Source organism: Crocodylus siamensis, chromosome 4 (genome assembly GCF_052110815.1).
Source record: "Crocodylus siamensis isolate JL-2025a chromosome 4, ASM5211081v1, whole genome shotgun sequence".
NCBI lineage: Eukaryota > Metazoa > Chordata > Crocodylia > Crocodylidae > Crocodylus > Crocodylus siamensis.
In genome coordinates this window covers 147776000-147791647 of record NC_143398.1, presented here as the reverse complement: position 1 = coordinate 147791647, position 15648 = coordinate 147776000, and the positions used below count along the sequence as shown (strand labels likewise).

The window sequence follows — 15648 nt, the reverse complement described above, 5'->3', positions numbered from 1 at the left end:
TTCCAGGCCTGGGTACTATAGTTCCATGTTTCTTTTACTTCTCTTTTGTCTAGTTTCACAACACACACCAGAAGTTCAAGTTCTTCCATTTTATTGCCTGAACTCACTATGTTGGTATACATACATTTCTGTTGTTTCTATTTGGCTTTCTCAGAAGTCCCAAGTAGAATAAGTGCAATCAGATTGCTGACTGAAACACCACCCTGACTTCCATTGTTATCAGTGTTGTTGCTATCCATTTCCCTTCCACTCATTGTTCTGCCTTTTATCTTCAGGTTCCCTCCGATTGGCCACATCTACATGAGATGCTGGCCGTGCAGTCATAAACAAGTACTAAATGACTGTGCAGTAACTTGAATTACTGCACAGTAGCGCCGATGAATGTATGTTTTGTGACACTACTGCGCAGTAGCCTAATACTACTGTGCAGTAGTGTCGTGTCAGTTTTTCCCACACAACGTTACTGAGCAGTAGTATTGGGCTACTTCACAGTCAGCATCTCATGTAGACACAGCCATCATGTATTTCTTCCTAGAATAGAGATCGTATGGTTTTTCTCCTAACCTAGTCCTGTCCCTTTGTCTCCACAGATAATGGGGCTCTTTCTGGTGGTGTGATAGTTTCTATAATCTTTGGAGCTCTGCTGTTCATGGGGCTGTTTGCAGGACTTTTCATCTTCTGGAGAAGGTAAGTGGCGCAGTTGCCAGCACAGGAGTGAGAGAGGCAAAACTGTGTGATGTGGAAAGAGATACGGGGAGGCAAGGGGTGGCCATGCCTGCAAAATTCCCCAAATGCTTGGGCTTCTGAGCATGTTCAGAAGTGATCAGAAGTGGTCTAGTGACACTTGCTTGAGCCCCATTGTGATAGAGATTGATTCTAGGAAGACAGCTAAGTTTCTGGAATGACTTTCTCCATCAGGTGCATTTAGAGTACACATAACTTGCTCTGATATATTGAGTCCAGTTCAAAAATACTGCTGGGAGTAGGGAACAGAACCTAGGCCTTTTTCTTCCCAGAAGACTATGCTCACCCCTGGGTTACAGTCACATTTCACAGAATCTGGAATAATTGAAAAGCAGAGCTGGAAAGGACCTCTAGGCTTGGAACAGACATTACACATAAACTGGTTTAAGTGATCAGAAACTGGTTTAAACTTGTAACAGGAGTTCAGTGCACATAGGTTCAAAATGGCCTTAACAAGTTTAAGATAAGCCTGTAGCATCAGTCTTAACTGATTTAGGTTAAACTAGAGAGGATTGTTAGAGAGTAGGTTCAGGTTGGACATCAGGAGGCATTACTTTACAGTTAGGCCTGCCAGGCTGCGGAATGAGCTCCCAAGGGAGGTGGTGCTGGACCTCAAGAGGAGGCTGGACAGATATTTGGCTGGGGTGATATGACCCTGGCACCCCTTCCTGCCCGGGGCAGGGGGTCGGACCTGAGGATCTGTTTAGGTCCCTTCTGACCCTAAACACTATGATACTAATCTATAGAACTTCTGTCCCAGATCCCTTCCTGACTCAAGTTACCTCACAGTCCCCCAGAATCCTTGGATGCCTTGCGGGCCCCCTGATACCCCTCCCCCCCCGGGCAGGTCCCTAGCTTCAACTGTGCTCAGCTACTCTAAGTTGTCAGCTGCAAGTGGGTAGGGAGGGAGTGTGTATAGCTCTGCATTTATTTCTCTTTATACAGCATCCTTAGGCAGGGATGGCATTCAAACGCCTGGAAGCAGGGCAGAGAAGACAGAGTGAGTCAGAAGAAGCTGCCCCCATGCTGCTAGGATTGTGGGGGGAGAGGGTTTGTGTATGCAGTGAGGACCAAGGTTTCCTGGCAAAGGGTAATGGTCTCTGCTATGCAGGGAGAACGAGTCTCCGGGCTCCATCCCTGGCTGTTGGCATCAGGCCAGGGAGGGTAGAGCAGTAGCCCCAACCCCTTCTGCCTCAGATCACAAATCCTGGGCAAAGGGGACAGCCATGGCTTCCCTCTGCAATTAAGGCAGGAGTGGTCAAAATATGGCCTATGGGCCAGATTTGGCCCATCAAATGATTCTATCTGTCTCGTGGCTGTTCCTCTGAAGGAGAATTGTATTCAGCTCATGGCTGCCCTGGCTTTCCGCACTTCACCTTTCTAACTTCCCCCTGCTGTAGCTGACTGCAGCAGCAGCAGCAGCTCTGGCTCCAGTGGCCTGGCAGCCACGCCTCTTTCCATGTCAGCCTGCCCTGCCCTGCCCTGCCTCCCATCTTCCCCTTGGATGCTCCAAAGCAGGGGACAACAAGCATCTGACCAGGGGCCAGGCTTCTGACACTGCAGCAGTTCACAGATTAGATAGCCCAGCTGCTGGCAATAGTCGAAGTTCAGGTAAGTTTCTTCCAGCTGGCAGAGGGTGCAGGGGAAAGAGAGCCAGAAGCCATGGGTTATCTGGACCCTTCTATGCTTGGGCCTGGTAGGGGCGCAGGCACCACTAACACGGTGCCATACTGTGTTCCCAGGTGTTGCTTCAGGCCCTGCCACATGGCTGCAGCTGGAGCGGCTAGTGCAACTCCTGCCTGACTCTGGCACAGAGCTGCTACCTGACCCTGGCACATGGCAGGGTCAAGAAGGAGCTATGCCAGCTACTCCAACTGCACCCACATGGCCTGAAGCAGCACATGGGAACACAGTACGGCACTGGTACAGCTCAAATCATCTGCAGCTCCCAGCTCCCTTCTCCCTGCATGCCCTTCCCTGCCCTGAGTTCCTGGCATGTGGCTGGGTAAGGTTGGTAAAACACTGTGTTCCCATGTGCCACTTCAGGCCACGTGGGTGAAGCTGGAGTGGCTGGCGTGGCTCCTGCCATACCCAGATACATATTGGGGACTTGGGGAGGGTGTATAGTGAGAGTTGAGAGGAGCTTTTGTTTGTGTCTGCACATGTGTGTGTCTGTGCATACCTGTGCGTACACACATCTGCATATGTGTTCGTGTGTGTGTGTGTGTATGTGCAACCCTCAAGAGTTCACCAAAATTTGCTAATTGGCCCTGCAGCCAAATTGCCTACTCCCGAGTTAAGGCTTAGTGCAACTTTTCTGAAGCAGCAGCACCAGTAGGAGGAAGAAGTGCTTGAGGAAGGGTGAGTGAGTGAGGTGTGTGACTGGATGTCTGTGAGTGAGCAAATGAGTAAGTGTGCATACGTGTGTGTGCACATGTGTGTGACTCAGTAGCAGGGGGGGGGTGTTTTATGCAGAGTGGAGCTCCCCTCAAGAGTGAAACTAGGGGGCCTGGCAGCCCAGAGAAGAGCTGACTGAGAGGCTGAGAGGTTTGAGGACCCAGGAAGGGATCAAGGGCTCTGGCAGCCCAGAGGGAAGTCAAGAGAGGGGCTGAGGGGCCTGGCAGCCCAGAGAGTGGCTCAGTGAGAGACTGAGGAGCCTGGAGACCTGAGTGAGGCTGTGCGAGAGACCAAGCAATCTGAGGGCCCAGAAGAGAGCTGTATGAGAGACTGAGGGTCTGAGGACCCAGAGGAAGGCTGCATGGGTGTAGACATGTGACAAAAAGGACATCCACAATGATTCCATCTACGAGGCATTGGGCATGGTGTAGGAGAGGTATAGAGCCATGCAAGTAGGCCATAAGGCAAAGGACAACAGCCACCAATTGGTTATTAGAGCAAGATCAGGTCTGGGAAGCCCTGGGGCAGTCTCCCTTTTATAACCATAAAAACATCAAGGTGTGGCAGAAAAGCGAAGGGGAGACTGTTCCCAGAGTGAGCAAGGCAAAAAAAGTGAATTTTGGGGGGCCTCCCAAGTCTTATGACCACTCCTGGGGATGCTACCCTGCTACATACCCCCATCCCTAACATGTATATAAACACAAAGGGAAACAAAAATCATTCCCAGCCCCATACAGCAACCAGCAAAACTAAGCAGCACTGGAAATACCCACAGCGTAGCAAAGGCATAGCTACTTCTAGAACATCCCTGACCAATACTCATCCAATCTCTTCCTAAACACCTTCTATGATAGAGATTCCACAATTTCCTCTTGCTTGTTCTCATATGAGTACTGCCCTCCTGACTAGGCAGTGATTGAATTTCAGATGTCTAAGCTTTCAAAAGAGGCAGTTCAGGCACACCCCTATGCTTAGTGTTCCCATTAACTACAGTTGCATTGCTCTATTAGCTAATAAAAACCTAGGATTCCGGACAAGCCTAGGGATTGATACGACACCTCATTGGATGGGTGACAGAAAGGCTCGATTTATTACAAGTATTCAAAGTCAAATGAGCCCAAAACAAAGTCCAGTAATTAGATATAAGGCAATGATTTCTCACAACACAGGTGACAAGAGAGACAGTCTGTTTCTTCCAGCTTCTTGAGATAGCTGGGGCTCAGCAACAGTTGGTGTCAGAGAAATCTCTCACTCTTGAAGTGTATGCTGTCGGCTGTTTTCACGCTGTTCTTATACCCTTAGCCCAACATCTTCAAAGCATTTATTTAGTTGTACAAATCAAGAGAGAGCATCTGAAGCAGTAATTGACAGGAAAATCCTGTTAATCAAACTGCTCATTATTGGTTATCAGAAAATTCCAATTTGAATGAATTACCTTCCACAGTGACGAGAGGTTTTCTATTTCTGCTAAGTTGAGAACATGTCAAAAAACTGATTAACAACCAGGAGAAACATGAGATTTGGGGGAGTGTCCTTGGAAAATCAGGAGGAGACATCTATTACAAATTGAGAATGACACCTCTTGTACATAACATGAGTTAATTGCAAGAGAAATATTTACTGTACTAATTAATCAAGGGTAGACATTTCACACAGTTACATACCAGACAACTAGGAGCCTGCTTAAAATCATCATGCATATAGTAAGATAAGCTGGAAGGGATACCTCATTATTTAATTTCAGATGGCCTAGCCATGAACTCTCCCATATTCTTGTACTATGCAGTTAGCATTAGTATTTTGTATTTTAACTTTTGTGAGTAGGCCCCAGCTTAGCATGAGTTTCAGAGTCATCACATTAGCTCTCGTGAGGCAAGTGTAGCATCTTAGGGACCAAACATATTTACCAAGACCTCCATGATGGTCTTATTTATTCCCACAGTGAGACATTAAACTCCTTTTGTTAGTAGGAAATAAAGCTGCTGCAGAGTTTCCTGTCTGCTACATCAGGATCCCAGGAAGCTAATACAGGACTTGGCTCTGACCTACCATGAAGTGCCTGATCCTTTCTAGCCTACAGCAGAGACCCTGAAAATCATACTTTTGTTCCTACTGCAATACCCTGCTGCTTTACTGATCATTCAGGTTTCATAATGATTGTCATGTGTCTTACAGGCGAGCCGGTCATCGCCAAGCACGGCCAGACTATGATATCTCAGGGTTTGACCGAGGTGAGGCACAAAGCAAGGAAAAAGACCTGAAGTTCTGCTTGTGGTGGGGATGGCAATGTGTCCAGGGAATGGGAGAACTTTAGGGTGGGTCAGGCATTCTTTATGAAAGATACTAGAGGATGATGTCAGGATACTGGCTTCTTATAAACAGATAGATGGGGCAGAAAGGGGTCTCATGAGGTCATCCAGTCCAACCTACTGTTCCAAGTGGGATCATCCCTGTCTAAATTACCCCAGACAAGCATTTATGTAATCTTCATTTAATACATCCAGGGATGGTGGTTCCACCATCCTATCTAAATCATCTGTTCTAATTCTAAACCACCCTTATAGAATGTCTTTTCTTAATATCTAAAATAAGCCTTTCTTTAGTCCATTACTTCTTGTCCTGTCTGCTGTGGATAGAAATGCAGATATTCAAATTTAAATTCTCTCTCCCCATGCTGGCTTCAGTATCCATCCTTGGTTCATCCATGGCTCTAGTTGGGAAGCATATTAATCTTTGCTCTGTTATTGTAAGAATAATAGGCTGTCTCTAACACTAGCAACTTGACAGGTTGGTTATTCTTTTGTTTCCCTTCATCACAGAGAAAATCTGGTTGAAGCCCTATGTGGAACTGCAGCCCTATGAGGACCCCAGCAGGGGGGTTCTGGAGTTCACCAGGGAGCTGGATGTGTCCTGTGTCACCATGGAAAATATTATTGGGGAGGGTGAGTTTCATTCTACCAGCTCCCCATTATTTTGTTCCTTGTCATCACATCTTTTCCCCACCCATGTCTGTTTGCCTACCACCTGTAACCTCTTATCTCTTGGTTGTGCCAAAGGAGAGTTTGGGGAGGTTTTTCTTGGATCCTTGCACCTCCCAGGGAGAGAAAGCATCATGGTTGCAATCAAGACATTGAAGTCAACATACTCTGATTCACAACGGTGGAATTTTCTGCGAGAGGCAACAATTATGGGCCAGTTCAACCACCCTAACATCGTGCGTCTGGAAGGGGTTGTCACAAAGCGTAAGAGACCCTGTCCAGTTTGTATATGGAATGACCCATGAGGGAGCACTTCTGTGGGAGTTCACAGAGGGAATAAGGAAGGAGGTATGCCAGTGAGAGTTCACAGTGAGGAAAGAATGCTGTTAAGTAGCCTATACAGAGGAGAGGAGACAAGTGTCTTGTGGCAGGGAGGACAGGAAGCTTCTTCTATGAGGGGCCCCAAAAGTGCCTCCATGAGAGCACCTAATGAGCATGATGGGTGAGTGAGGAGATGAAATGTGCTACTCTATCAATCCATGGGTGTGAGATGAACATAAGGAAGGAGGTATAGATTCATCTCTGGAGGTGAGAGCAGATTGGAGCAGCTGGATGTTTTCAGGAATGAAGTGAGGGAGGTTGACATGGGTTGGATGCTACAATCCAGTGTGGTGGAATAGGGTAGTGGGGTACATTCCTGCAGGGCAAATTGGAGGTTGAGTGTCCTAGACCTTTGTGGCTAGGGAACAGGGCATTTGGAAGGGATGCCATGTGGATGATATTTTTTTCTCATTTTGAGCCAGGGAGACCAATGATGATCGTTACTGAATATATGGAGAATGGAGCCCTGGATGCCTTCCTCCAGGTGAGGGCCTGATATTTGTAATGTGTCTTTATACTGTGGGTCAGGGGTTCTTAAGCTTTTTAGATTCGAGAGAGCCCTTGGAAAATGCCAGTTCTTAGTCTTCACTCATTTTTTAACAATAGAAAAATAATAGAGCAATTCTTTCATTACAAAGAACTCAGAAAATGATAACAGATCAGAATGTTTTTGAGACTATGGATTCCTATGTGAAATGTATAGTTTTATCTTGTTGTAGCCTGGGTGGTACTCAGGTACGTACCCCCCCTCTCTAAATGAAGGGATGTTAATGGTGCAGATGCACTATGGGAGGAGGAGCTGCCCTACTGTGTACAGTTTTCCTCAACTTCCCTATGGAGAAAGGCCAGAACATTTGTTGAGACTTAACTATATACAGATTTAATAGAAGATAACAGTTATAATATTACTAGCAAATTGCCTGTCAAGAATGACGGGGGGGAGGGGGCAGTCAGGAATGGACCCCTGAGTTTGGCCCTGTAGCCCCACCCTCCCTGCTGCTCCAGATCCAGCCACACTCCACCCCCACACCCAAGGCTTCAAGTTCAACCCTGCTCCAGATCAGATCCCACTCCCCACCCCGCCACTTTGGGTCCGAACCCACTCCACCCCCTCACCCAAGGTCTAATCAGAGTCTGGGTCTAGGAGGTGGCAACCAGCACTGGGGTCAGAGACTCTTTCCTGGCCCTGGAGGAAGCCTCCTCATGAGGAGCCATTGTCAGTACCCAGCAACAGGTCCTCTACGGGGTGGAACATCCTCCTGGACCCACATAGTCTCCTTTAAGTGGAGAATCTCCTCCTCTTTCCTTACTTCTCTAATAAGCTGGCTGAACCCTGGCAGGTCATTGGCTGAACCCTGGCAGGCCCCAATCTGAATCTGGTGAAGCTTCACGTGGTTGGCTTCAGCTACACTAAGAGCCCCTTGGGTTACCACTTGCTGTAACACCTGTTCCAGTCGTAGTATGTATGTTGAAGCAGCCTCACCTTTACGCTGGAAGGTGCCGAGCAACTCGTAATAGGCTCCTCTACTCCTCGAGGGTCACCTAAATATGTCTTACAAAGTGGTGCTGCTGCTGAGTGGTGATGTTGGGGTTCTGAAGCTTGGCCATAAACAACACTGCTTTTCCTCATCAGGTATCTGCCACATTAGCAAAGTCTCCTGTACATGGGAAACCCATGTTGAATTCTTCCTCCCCTGGTGGGACTGGAAGGTTTCCTGAAAAGCTTCTCAGTCTTTTGTGTGCCTCCCAGGCACTGAAGGAATTGGCCACCTCCCAGATCATCTGCTGCAGGGCTGTGACCCACTCCAGGGCAGCACTGGGAGAGGCTGTCACCCCCGCCCATTCTGGCTCAGGGGGTCCCTGTTCACCATCCCCTGGCAATACCAGAGGGCTAGCAGGATCAGACATGTTCTTATTTCTCTATAGGGGTACACAGCACTACACAAGTGCTAAAAGCACCCACCAACAAAATCCCGGACAAGCCCCCAAAATGTAACCCGGGTGGTACTCGGGTATGTACCCCGCTCTCTAAATGAAGGGATGTTAATGGGTGCAGATGCGCTGTGGGAGGAGTAGCTGCCCTACTGTGTGCAGTTTTCCTCCCCCTCCCTGTAGAGAAAGGCCAGAACATTTGTTGAGACATAACTATATACAGATTTGATAGAAGATAACAGTTATAATATTATTATAAATATAAATATGTGTGTGTGTGTGTTTATATCAGAACTATAGATATAGATATTTACAGATCTATGAAAACGCTCTATATGTAGGTGAGGGGTCAGGAGGTCAAAACAAGGGGTTCACTGAACATTATGCAATTTTATACTCAAATAAGGTATGAAGTCACAAAGCTTGAGGAGCAGGGTTACAGAAAACAGAGGTTAGTACACTGCCCGAATGCAGCAGTTGTGTCCCAGAAGAAACTACCCCTGAGGGGAGAAGAAGGGAAAAGGAAAGCGAGTATTTAATACCCTGATGCCCTATGTGGCAATCTTAACTCTGCCTAGACCACCCAGTTGGTTAGGCTGTGATACAACAGCCCCCTCTTTTCCTTGGGGCATCTCCCCAGCTGTGTGCCACTGGGATGGGAGACCTCCCTCCCCTGTGGGAATCCCCTTCCCAGGTGACTCCTGACTCCCTGGGACCTGATGAGGCTGTCCTCAGCTCCTGGGGTGAGGCACCTCCTCAATCTGCAGAGGCCCTCAGCTGCACTGGGGCTTTCTCAGTCTCTGGCCCGCTCATGGCCCTGTGCACTGTCCCGTGCACTGATGTCCCTGCCTCGTGCAAGGTGTTGGAGACCCGAGCCACCTTGTGCAGCGCCGGGGTCTCAGTCCACTCCCAGACCCTCCATGCACCGGCTGTGTACCAACGCCATGCTCCCTCATGGCAGGTCTGGGGGCATGGCCACTTACCATTCTCTGTCTGACGAGTCATCTTCTGGGCTCTTCTGGGGCAACCGCTCCACCCCGCTGGCCAGCTCTGCCAGCTTTTCTTTCACCCTCTTCTTCATCCCTCGACACAGCCACCCATGTGCCAGGCACGCTTCCCTTTTACTCCCTTCGAAGGCTCCACCCCTGGATTGGAAATAGACCAATCAGAAAGAGGCATGTGTCAGTCCCCTCTCAGGTCCGGCTCTTTGCCTCACCCTGGGGTAGGGGTAGGGAGGCAGGGCAGGCCTCTCCCCTGTTATCACCCAATTGGTGAGGAAGAGGAAAAACCCCACCAATTGCTTTGAGCTTCCTCGAAGCTGGCGCACCAGGCTGCCACCAGCAAACAGGCCACATCATGAATCATGTTTGCACACCTAACAGTACTAACACTGGGAAGTACCCTTGAAAAGATCTCAAGGCACCCCAGGATGCTGTGGCACCCTGGATGAGAATCACTGTTATGGGCACTTGCTAGCCACTGCCTGCATTCAGGCCACTGAAAGGTGCAAGAAGGTCACCTGTTACTACTTTCAGGGGGTTCTCTGAACTGGGAATTGTATCTCTGGTGTCCGTTGCTATGGGTTGAGCCCAGTCAGTCTGGTTAATCTCCTGAATTCTGCCTATTCGCTAATTAATGGCAGATGTCTGGTTATGATTACAGTGGAATTTCTGTACTGTGTCAAGAACCAGGAAGCCCCCTCTGCCACGCTGTCAGTGACATTGTATTAATCCTTATTCACCCAAAACTTTTTGTGAATCAATAGCCCTGTAACTGGGAATCAAGAGATTTGCATCCCCTCCCTGTCCCCTTTTCCCTTTCTTTGCAGAAGAATGAAGACAAGTTGAAGCCTGTGCAGCTGGTCAGCATGCTGCAAGGGATAGCTTCAGGAATGACCTATCTGTCAGACCGCAACTATGTCCACCGGGACTTAGCAGCACGCAACATCCTGGTAACTCGCAATCTCCAGTGTAAGGTGTCTGACTTTGGCTTTTCACAGATACGGGAAACTGATGTGGAGGGAATATACAAAACTAAGGTAACTTGGGAACAATCTTCGTTGTAATCTCATAAATGAAGTTAACTTTGGGGGTGGAACACTACTGGCTGCCAGGTAAAGAAAGTCAGGCAGGCAAGGATTTAGATGAGGGACTTCCAAGTTAAAACTGGAAAGAATTTGTGTGGGTGACTGAGAGGGATGCTCTTCCTATGTCAGTCAGAACGGACCTCAGTTCCTCATTTAAAACTGTTGAAACTGGAAATTATTCTCATTTACATGAGGTAGCCATTTGCAATCATTTAAAACCTTATGCCACTTCATGTAAGATGTGGAACATTAAGGATGGTGTCCTGGCCCATTTCCATTACAGATGGTCCTTAAAAGTGGCTCAATAGAAATGAAGGAATTTTCCCTCAGTTCTTCTTTTAAAAATAAGGTTACTGAACTGTTAGAAAGTTGCTTTCATTCCCCTAGATTGCCTCTGCTTGTGACTGGTGGGTGAAGAGTTCCCAATTTATATACGATCTGTAAACCACCTTAATTTGTTTGATTAAGGTGTATGCCACCCTCCCGTAAATGCTCATAATTAACTAACAATAAAAACAATTTATAAAAATAAATAATAAAAACAGTTCCACAGGCAGTATCCCAGCATCACTGGTGACTACCCAAAGACATACGGCCACAACTGATTGGCTTTGGCACAGGTCAAAAGTCACTTGTGCTGTAATCACTTGCCTTTCCTGCTTCAGTTGCCTCAGCTCCCCCATGTACTAGAGGGACCTAAGCCACTACAGTAACTGCTTGGGTGAAAAGTACTGGAGTTACCCTACAGCTAACTATGAGCTCTCCTGTGACTTCCTTTCCTGATAGGGTGGAAAGATCCCCATCCGGTGGACAGCACCCGAGGCCATTGCTCACCAGATCTTCACATCAGCCAGTGATGTGTGGAGTTTTGGCATTGTCATGTGGGAAGTTCTCTCATTTGGTGACAAGCCCTACGGAGACATGACGAATCAGGAGGTAACAAACATTGAGAGGATGTGATGTCAACGTAGTGATCTAAGCCTGAGCAGGCAAGACTGAGTCTGCATGTGCTAGAATAGGCAAGGCACATGAGACTGTTTGCAAGTACCCTGCTCTGTTGCCAGTCCCACTGAGTGCAAACCCTGCTATAACACCCTTGCTCCATTGAAAATTAGCAACTACAGTCAGTGGATATTGATTTTTAGTGTGATAATGGAACTGAATTGTTGGAACCCTGACCTAGTTCTGGGGGTGACACTGGAAATAAACCTCCAGCTGACAGACTGATAAAAACAAGGTTCTCAGCCACAGGGTTTCTTCAGCTATAATCCTGAAAGATGTGCTATTCCTAGCCAAGGCCACAAAAAGCATGGAGAAACCTTCTGCCTCCTCCCTATACTCTCTGAGAATGCTCTGTTCCTCCTACCCAGTTCCTCTTTTTCTAGTTTTCTGATTAGTTCCTTTTGTACACCTGGCCAGATCAGTGCACCTTTGCAGCAAAAGCAGGCAGGCAGGTAGGAACCTTTCTCTGAGACTGGTAACATCGGGTATAGAAGAAAGAAGGTATAGATCCATATCTATTACAAGGTGCCTTAAAAGATGAACATGGCAGTGGCCAGTGACAGCTGTCTCACTCTAAATCCCATTGCTCCTGGCAGTCGTTTCCCCAGCTGTTCTAAGCCCTCACCTGTCTGCCCACCCTTTTTGCCCCCACTCTGAAGTAACTCTTCCCAGATGTTTCACATTGCACAGGACCTTCTAAAATCCTAGGATAATTTTATGACTGGTTTCATCCTATAGAGGTACTCTGTGATTTCTCTGCTACTTGTAAAGTCTGGTGTGCCCTTTCATGTGTAGGTCATGAAGAGCATAGAGGACGGGTACTGTCTCCCCCCCCCTGTGGACTGCCCATCCATCCTTTATGAGCTCATGAAAGCTTGCTGGTTGCATGATTGCCTACAGAGGCCTCGCTTCCAGGAGATCCAAGCACAGCTGGAACACTTTATCTCTAGCCCTCACTTGCTCCGAACTGTTGCAGACTTCGACCCCAGGTAAGGAGGCATGGGGTAATTGCTCAGAACTGAGGGAATGACTTCTTGGGTCTATTGACAGTGCAAAAGGGGAACACCTCATGATTGGATGTTCAGGAAATTAAAAAATTTCATTTTTGGCATTAACTGAGGGTATTGTTGCTAGATTGGGACATTGAGCCCCATGTCAAGAGGAAGCAGGTATGTCTCCCTGATCCCAGCAGAGAGTACTCTCACCTGTACGAAAGCTCCTGTCTTCTGCTGCTGGCATTAAATTTAAGGTAGCTACCTTTGTGGTGACTTTTCATCTTCAGGGTGACTCTCCGGTTCCCCAGCTGCAGTGGTTCTGATGGGATTCCCTATCAATCTATCCCAGAATGGCTGGAATCCATCCGTATGAAGCGTTATATTGTCAACTTCCGCACTGCAGGCTTGGACACCATGGAATCCATCTTGGACCTCACAGCCGAGTAAGCAGAAGTTACACCCTGGGCAGGTCTGGTTTGTATGAGGGTAGAAGTCTCACAGCTGAATTCTCTTGCAGCTGCCATCATGGTTTCCAAATCTCCTTATATATATTAGCCCAAGGGAGTTGGAGCTTTACCCCCAACCTTCCCTGTAAAGTAACCAAAGCAGAGGTTCCATCTTTCCCAGAAGGTAGCTAAACAAACTCATCCTAATTCCCTCAAATTTACTTCAGAGCTGTATGCCCTCCACTGAATGTACTCAGTCCTCACTGTGACCTGCCACAGATACCATGATCTTGCATCAGCCACAGGTGCTAGGGGAAGACAGTAGCTTGAGCACTCAGTGATGGGCTGGTTCTTCATACTTGAAGGGCTTTGCAGATTTGGTTCCTGTATTGGAATCAGACAGCAAGTCTCTGTGGAAATACCTGCATGGACTGTATCAGCAGCTTCATTCCTCTCTGTTTTGCCATGTAAGTATCCTTCCCAGTCTAGAGAGAAGATACTAAAGCAGTGATTCTCAACCAGGGTGGCACAGCTTTGAGCTGAAGGCAAGGGGTCTGAATCACTTGCATTCAGGTTGAATAATAGGGTCTTTCTTTTCTTGCTCTAAGTCACTAAGAGCAAGAACAGTGATTCAGCTTATGTTTCTATCTTTTTTCCTTTGTCTCTTTAAAGGGACTTGAAACACATGGGGATATCCCTGCATGGCCATCAGAAGAGGATTCTCTGTAGCATCCAGGGCTTCAAGGAATGACCAGACCTCAGGGCCACAAGCTGCTAATACACCCAAGCATACTGGGTATTACTTGGAACCATTCCCAATGGTGACTGTTTCCAAGAAGAAAGACTGGTATGATCAGAGTGACAAATAGGCCAGAATGAACTCACAGGGAAGTCCTGCCTACTTTGCCCTCCCTTCTTCCTTGACTTATTTTTGTGAGCCTCTGGTCCTAATGCAGCATTTTGTATGGGTGCTGGAGTCAGGAAGAGTCCTCAGCACCAATCCCCAGCACTGATGATATCTGTACTGTGTTCTGTGCAGTTCTAACATACCTTCTGCAGCCCACACAGCTGTGACTGGCTATGTTGTTCATGGAACTTCTTAGGGAGACACACACACAAAGGTATGTCCCTATTAACCCCTGTTAAGAGAAAGAAGATAATCTGTAGAGGGAATGCACTAAGAAGCCAAAGCAAAAGGAATTGGTCCTTGACAAGTGCCAGTACCATTGTTATCACATTTTTCAAAAGTCCCTCTATCATCTTTATTCACTATTATAACAAAAGCAGATGCACCATTGGTATTGATCAGGATCAGAATTCTTCATGTGCTCAGGGAAGGAGGGCTGTCCAGCTACCACAAATACCAAGTAATGGTGTACTCTTTCCCCTGCTGTAACTGGTCGCCTCCTGCCAAGGAGGCAGGTTGAGGTGCAAGAGGAGGAAGGAAGAGAAGCACCTTGTTGTTACCCATGTGCCTCACGTAACTTTATCTGTGATATAGACACATGATTAATGCTGAAACATGGAGCTACACACCTCTCCTCCTGCTGCCCCAGTGCTGTCCTGGTCACAGAATCTCTGACCAAATACCAATTTCTGCATGTTTTTTGCCAAATGGGAAGATGGGTGGGTTTTTTTGTTTGTTTGTTTGTTTGTTTTGCTGCAATGAGTAGTTTGTCCCAGTAAGAGAAGTGCAGGAGATATGTCTCACTCTTCCTCTGTGAAGGAAATGTGCTTTAAAATGTATAAGAAATCATGGAAAAGGAACTGGATGAAGAGAGATTATGGATTGTAGATATTATTTTATAAATAAACTTCTGCGAGAGCAGAAACTGCAGAGTGTAGCTTTCCTTGACTAAACCTTAAGTACTAATGCAAACTTTCCTTCTGGGTACAGGATGAGTTCTGCATGGTATTGTCTCTAACTGTTGATAGTGTCAAGCCCAAATTGTCTTACACTGGGTGCTTCTACATGTATGCTTTAATGTGCAGTAGCCTATTTTACTGTTCATTAAAGCAGCATGTAAAAAAGTGCTATTATGCTAAGGCTCAGTAAAATAGGCTAATGTGCATTAGTTCTAAAAAGCATGAGTGGATGCTAGGGCAGCCTAATGGACATTCATTTAGTTTTAGTACCTCACATTGGAGATACTAAATTTAATGTGCATTACGAAAAGCACATTAATGCATGTGTAGACGCATCCACTGTTTCCTAACATCCGTCTCCTCATTTGTTACTATGACTGCATCAAGGACACGGGACTCCCCTGTTGCAGCAGGGCCGGGATTTACATTTGCTTCTTCATCTGTTCAATACTGTGTGCTACTTTGGCAGTACCTGTATTAGACTCCAAAACTGATGTGGCTGCTCCAGAATAACCTGTAAGATTTGGCAACCACAGTATCTCTGCAGTGTCATACCTGTAGGGCCATAGGCTGCATGAGTGCTTAAATGAAGTAAGTGTTGGTGGCATTCCCAGCTGCTGCTATGGAACTGACAGTTGTGTGAGCACTGCCACTCTATTGGCAGGCAAACATGCCACTGTTGAAGTCCAGAAAGAGAGACAACTTTCTGCATTTGACACTTCCTAATACCAGCCTGCTTCCCTCTAGGACCCTAGAGAAGAGTCTTAGTTCATATCTAAGCACTGTGGGTGCCTATAGACATGCTCATTCATGTTGTAATT

The 15648-nt window shown here is 47.0% G+C and overlaps 1 protein-coding gene across 3 annotated transcripts in view; it reads left to right on the top strand.

Annotated features, from left to right (window-relative positions):
- The window catches only part of EPHA1 (EPH receptor A1), a 61990-nt gene extending 47206 nt beyond the window's left edge, over nucleotides 1-14784 (top strand). For 2 of the 3 annotated variants that reach the window (XM_090044129.1, XM_090044131.1), the window contains exons 9-18: nucleotides 591-687; nucleotides 5317-5372; nucleotides 5961-6083; nucleotides 6198-6383; nucleotides 6923-6984; nucleotides 10261-10470; nucleotides 11305-11454; nucleotides 12316-12509; nucleotides 12803-12958; nucleotides 13634-14784. In XM_090044129.1, coding sequence (XP_089900255.1) covers nucleotides 591-687; nucleotides 5317-5372; nucleotides 5961-6083; nucleotides 6198-6383; nucleotides 6923-6984; nucleotides 10261-10470; nucleotides 11305-11454; nucleotides 12316-12509; nucleotides 12803-12958; nucleotides 13634-13712 — 1313 coding nt within the window. In that variant the 3' untranslated portion in view covers nucleotides 13713-14784. The remainder of the gene's footprint in view (nucleotides 1-590; nucleotides 688-5316; nucleotides 5373-5960; nucleotides 6084-6197; nucleotides 6384-6922; nucleotides 6985-10260; nucleotides 10471-11304; nucleotides 11455-12315; nucleotides 12510-12802; nucleotides 12959-13633) is intronic. The other variant, XM_090044130.1, reaches the window with a different exon arrangement.
- The last annotated feature ends 864 nt before the right edge of the window (nucleotides 14785-15648 follow it).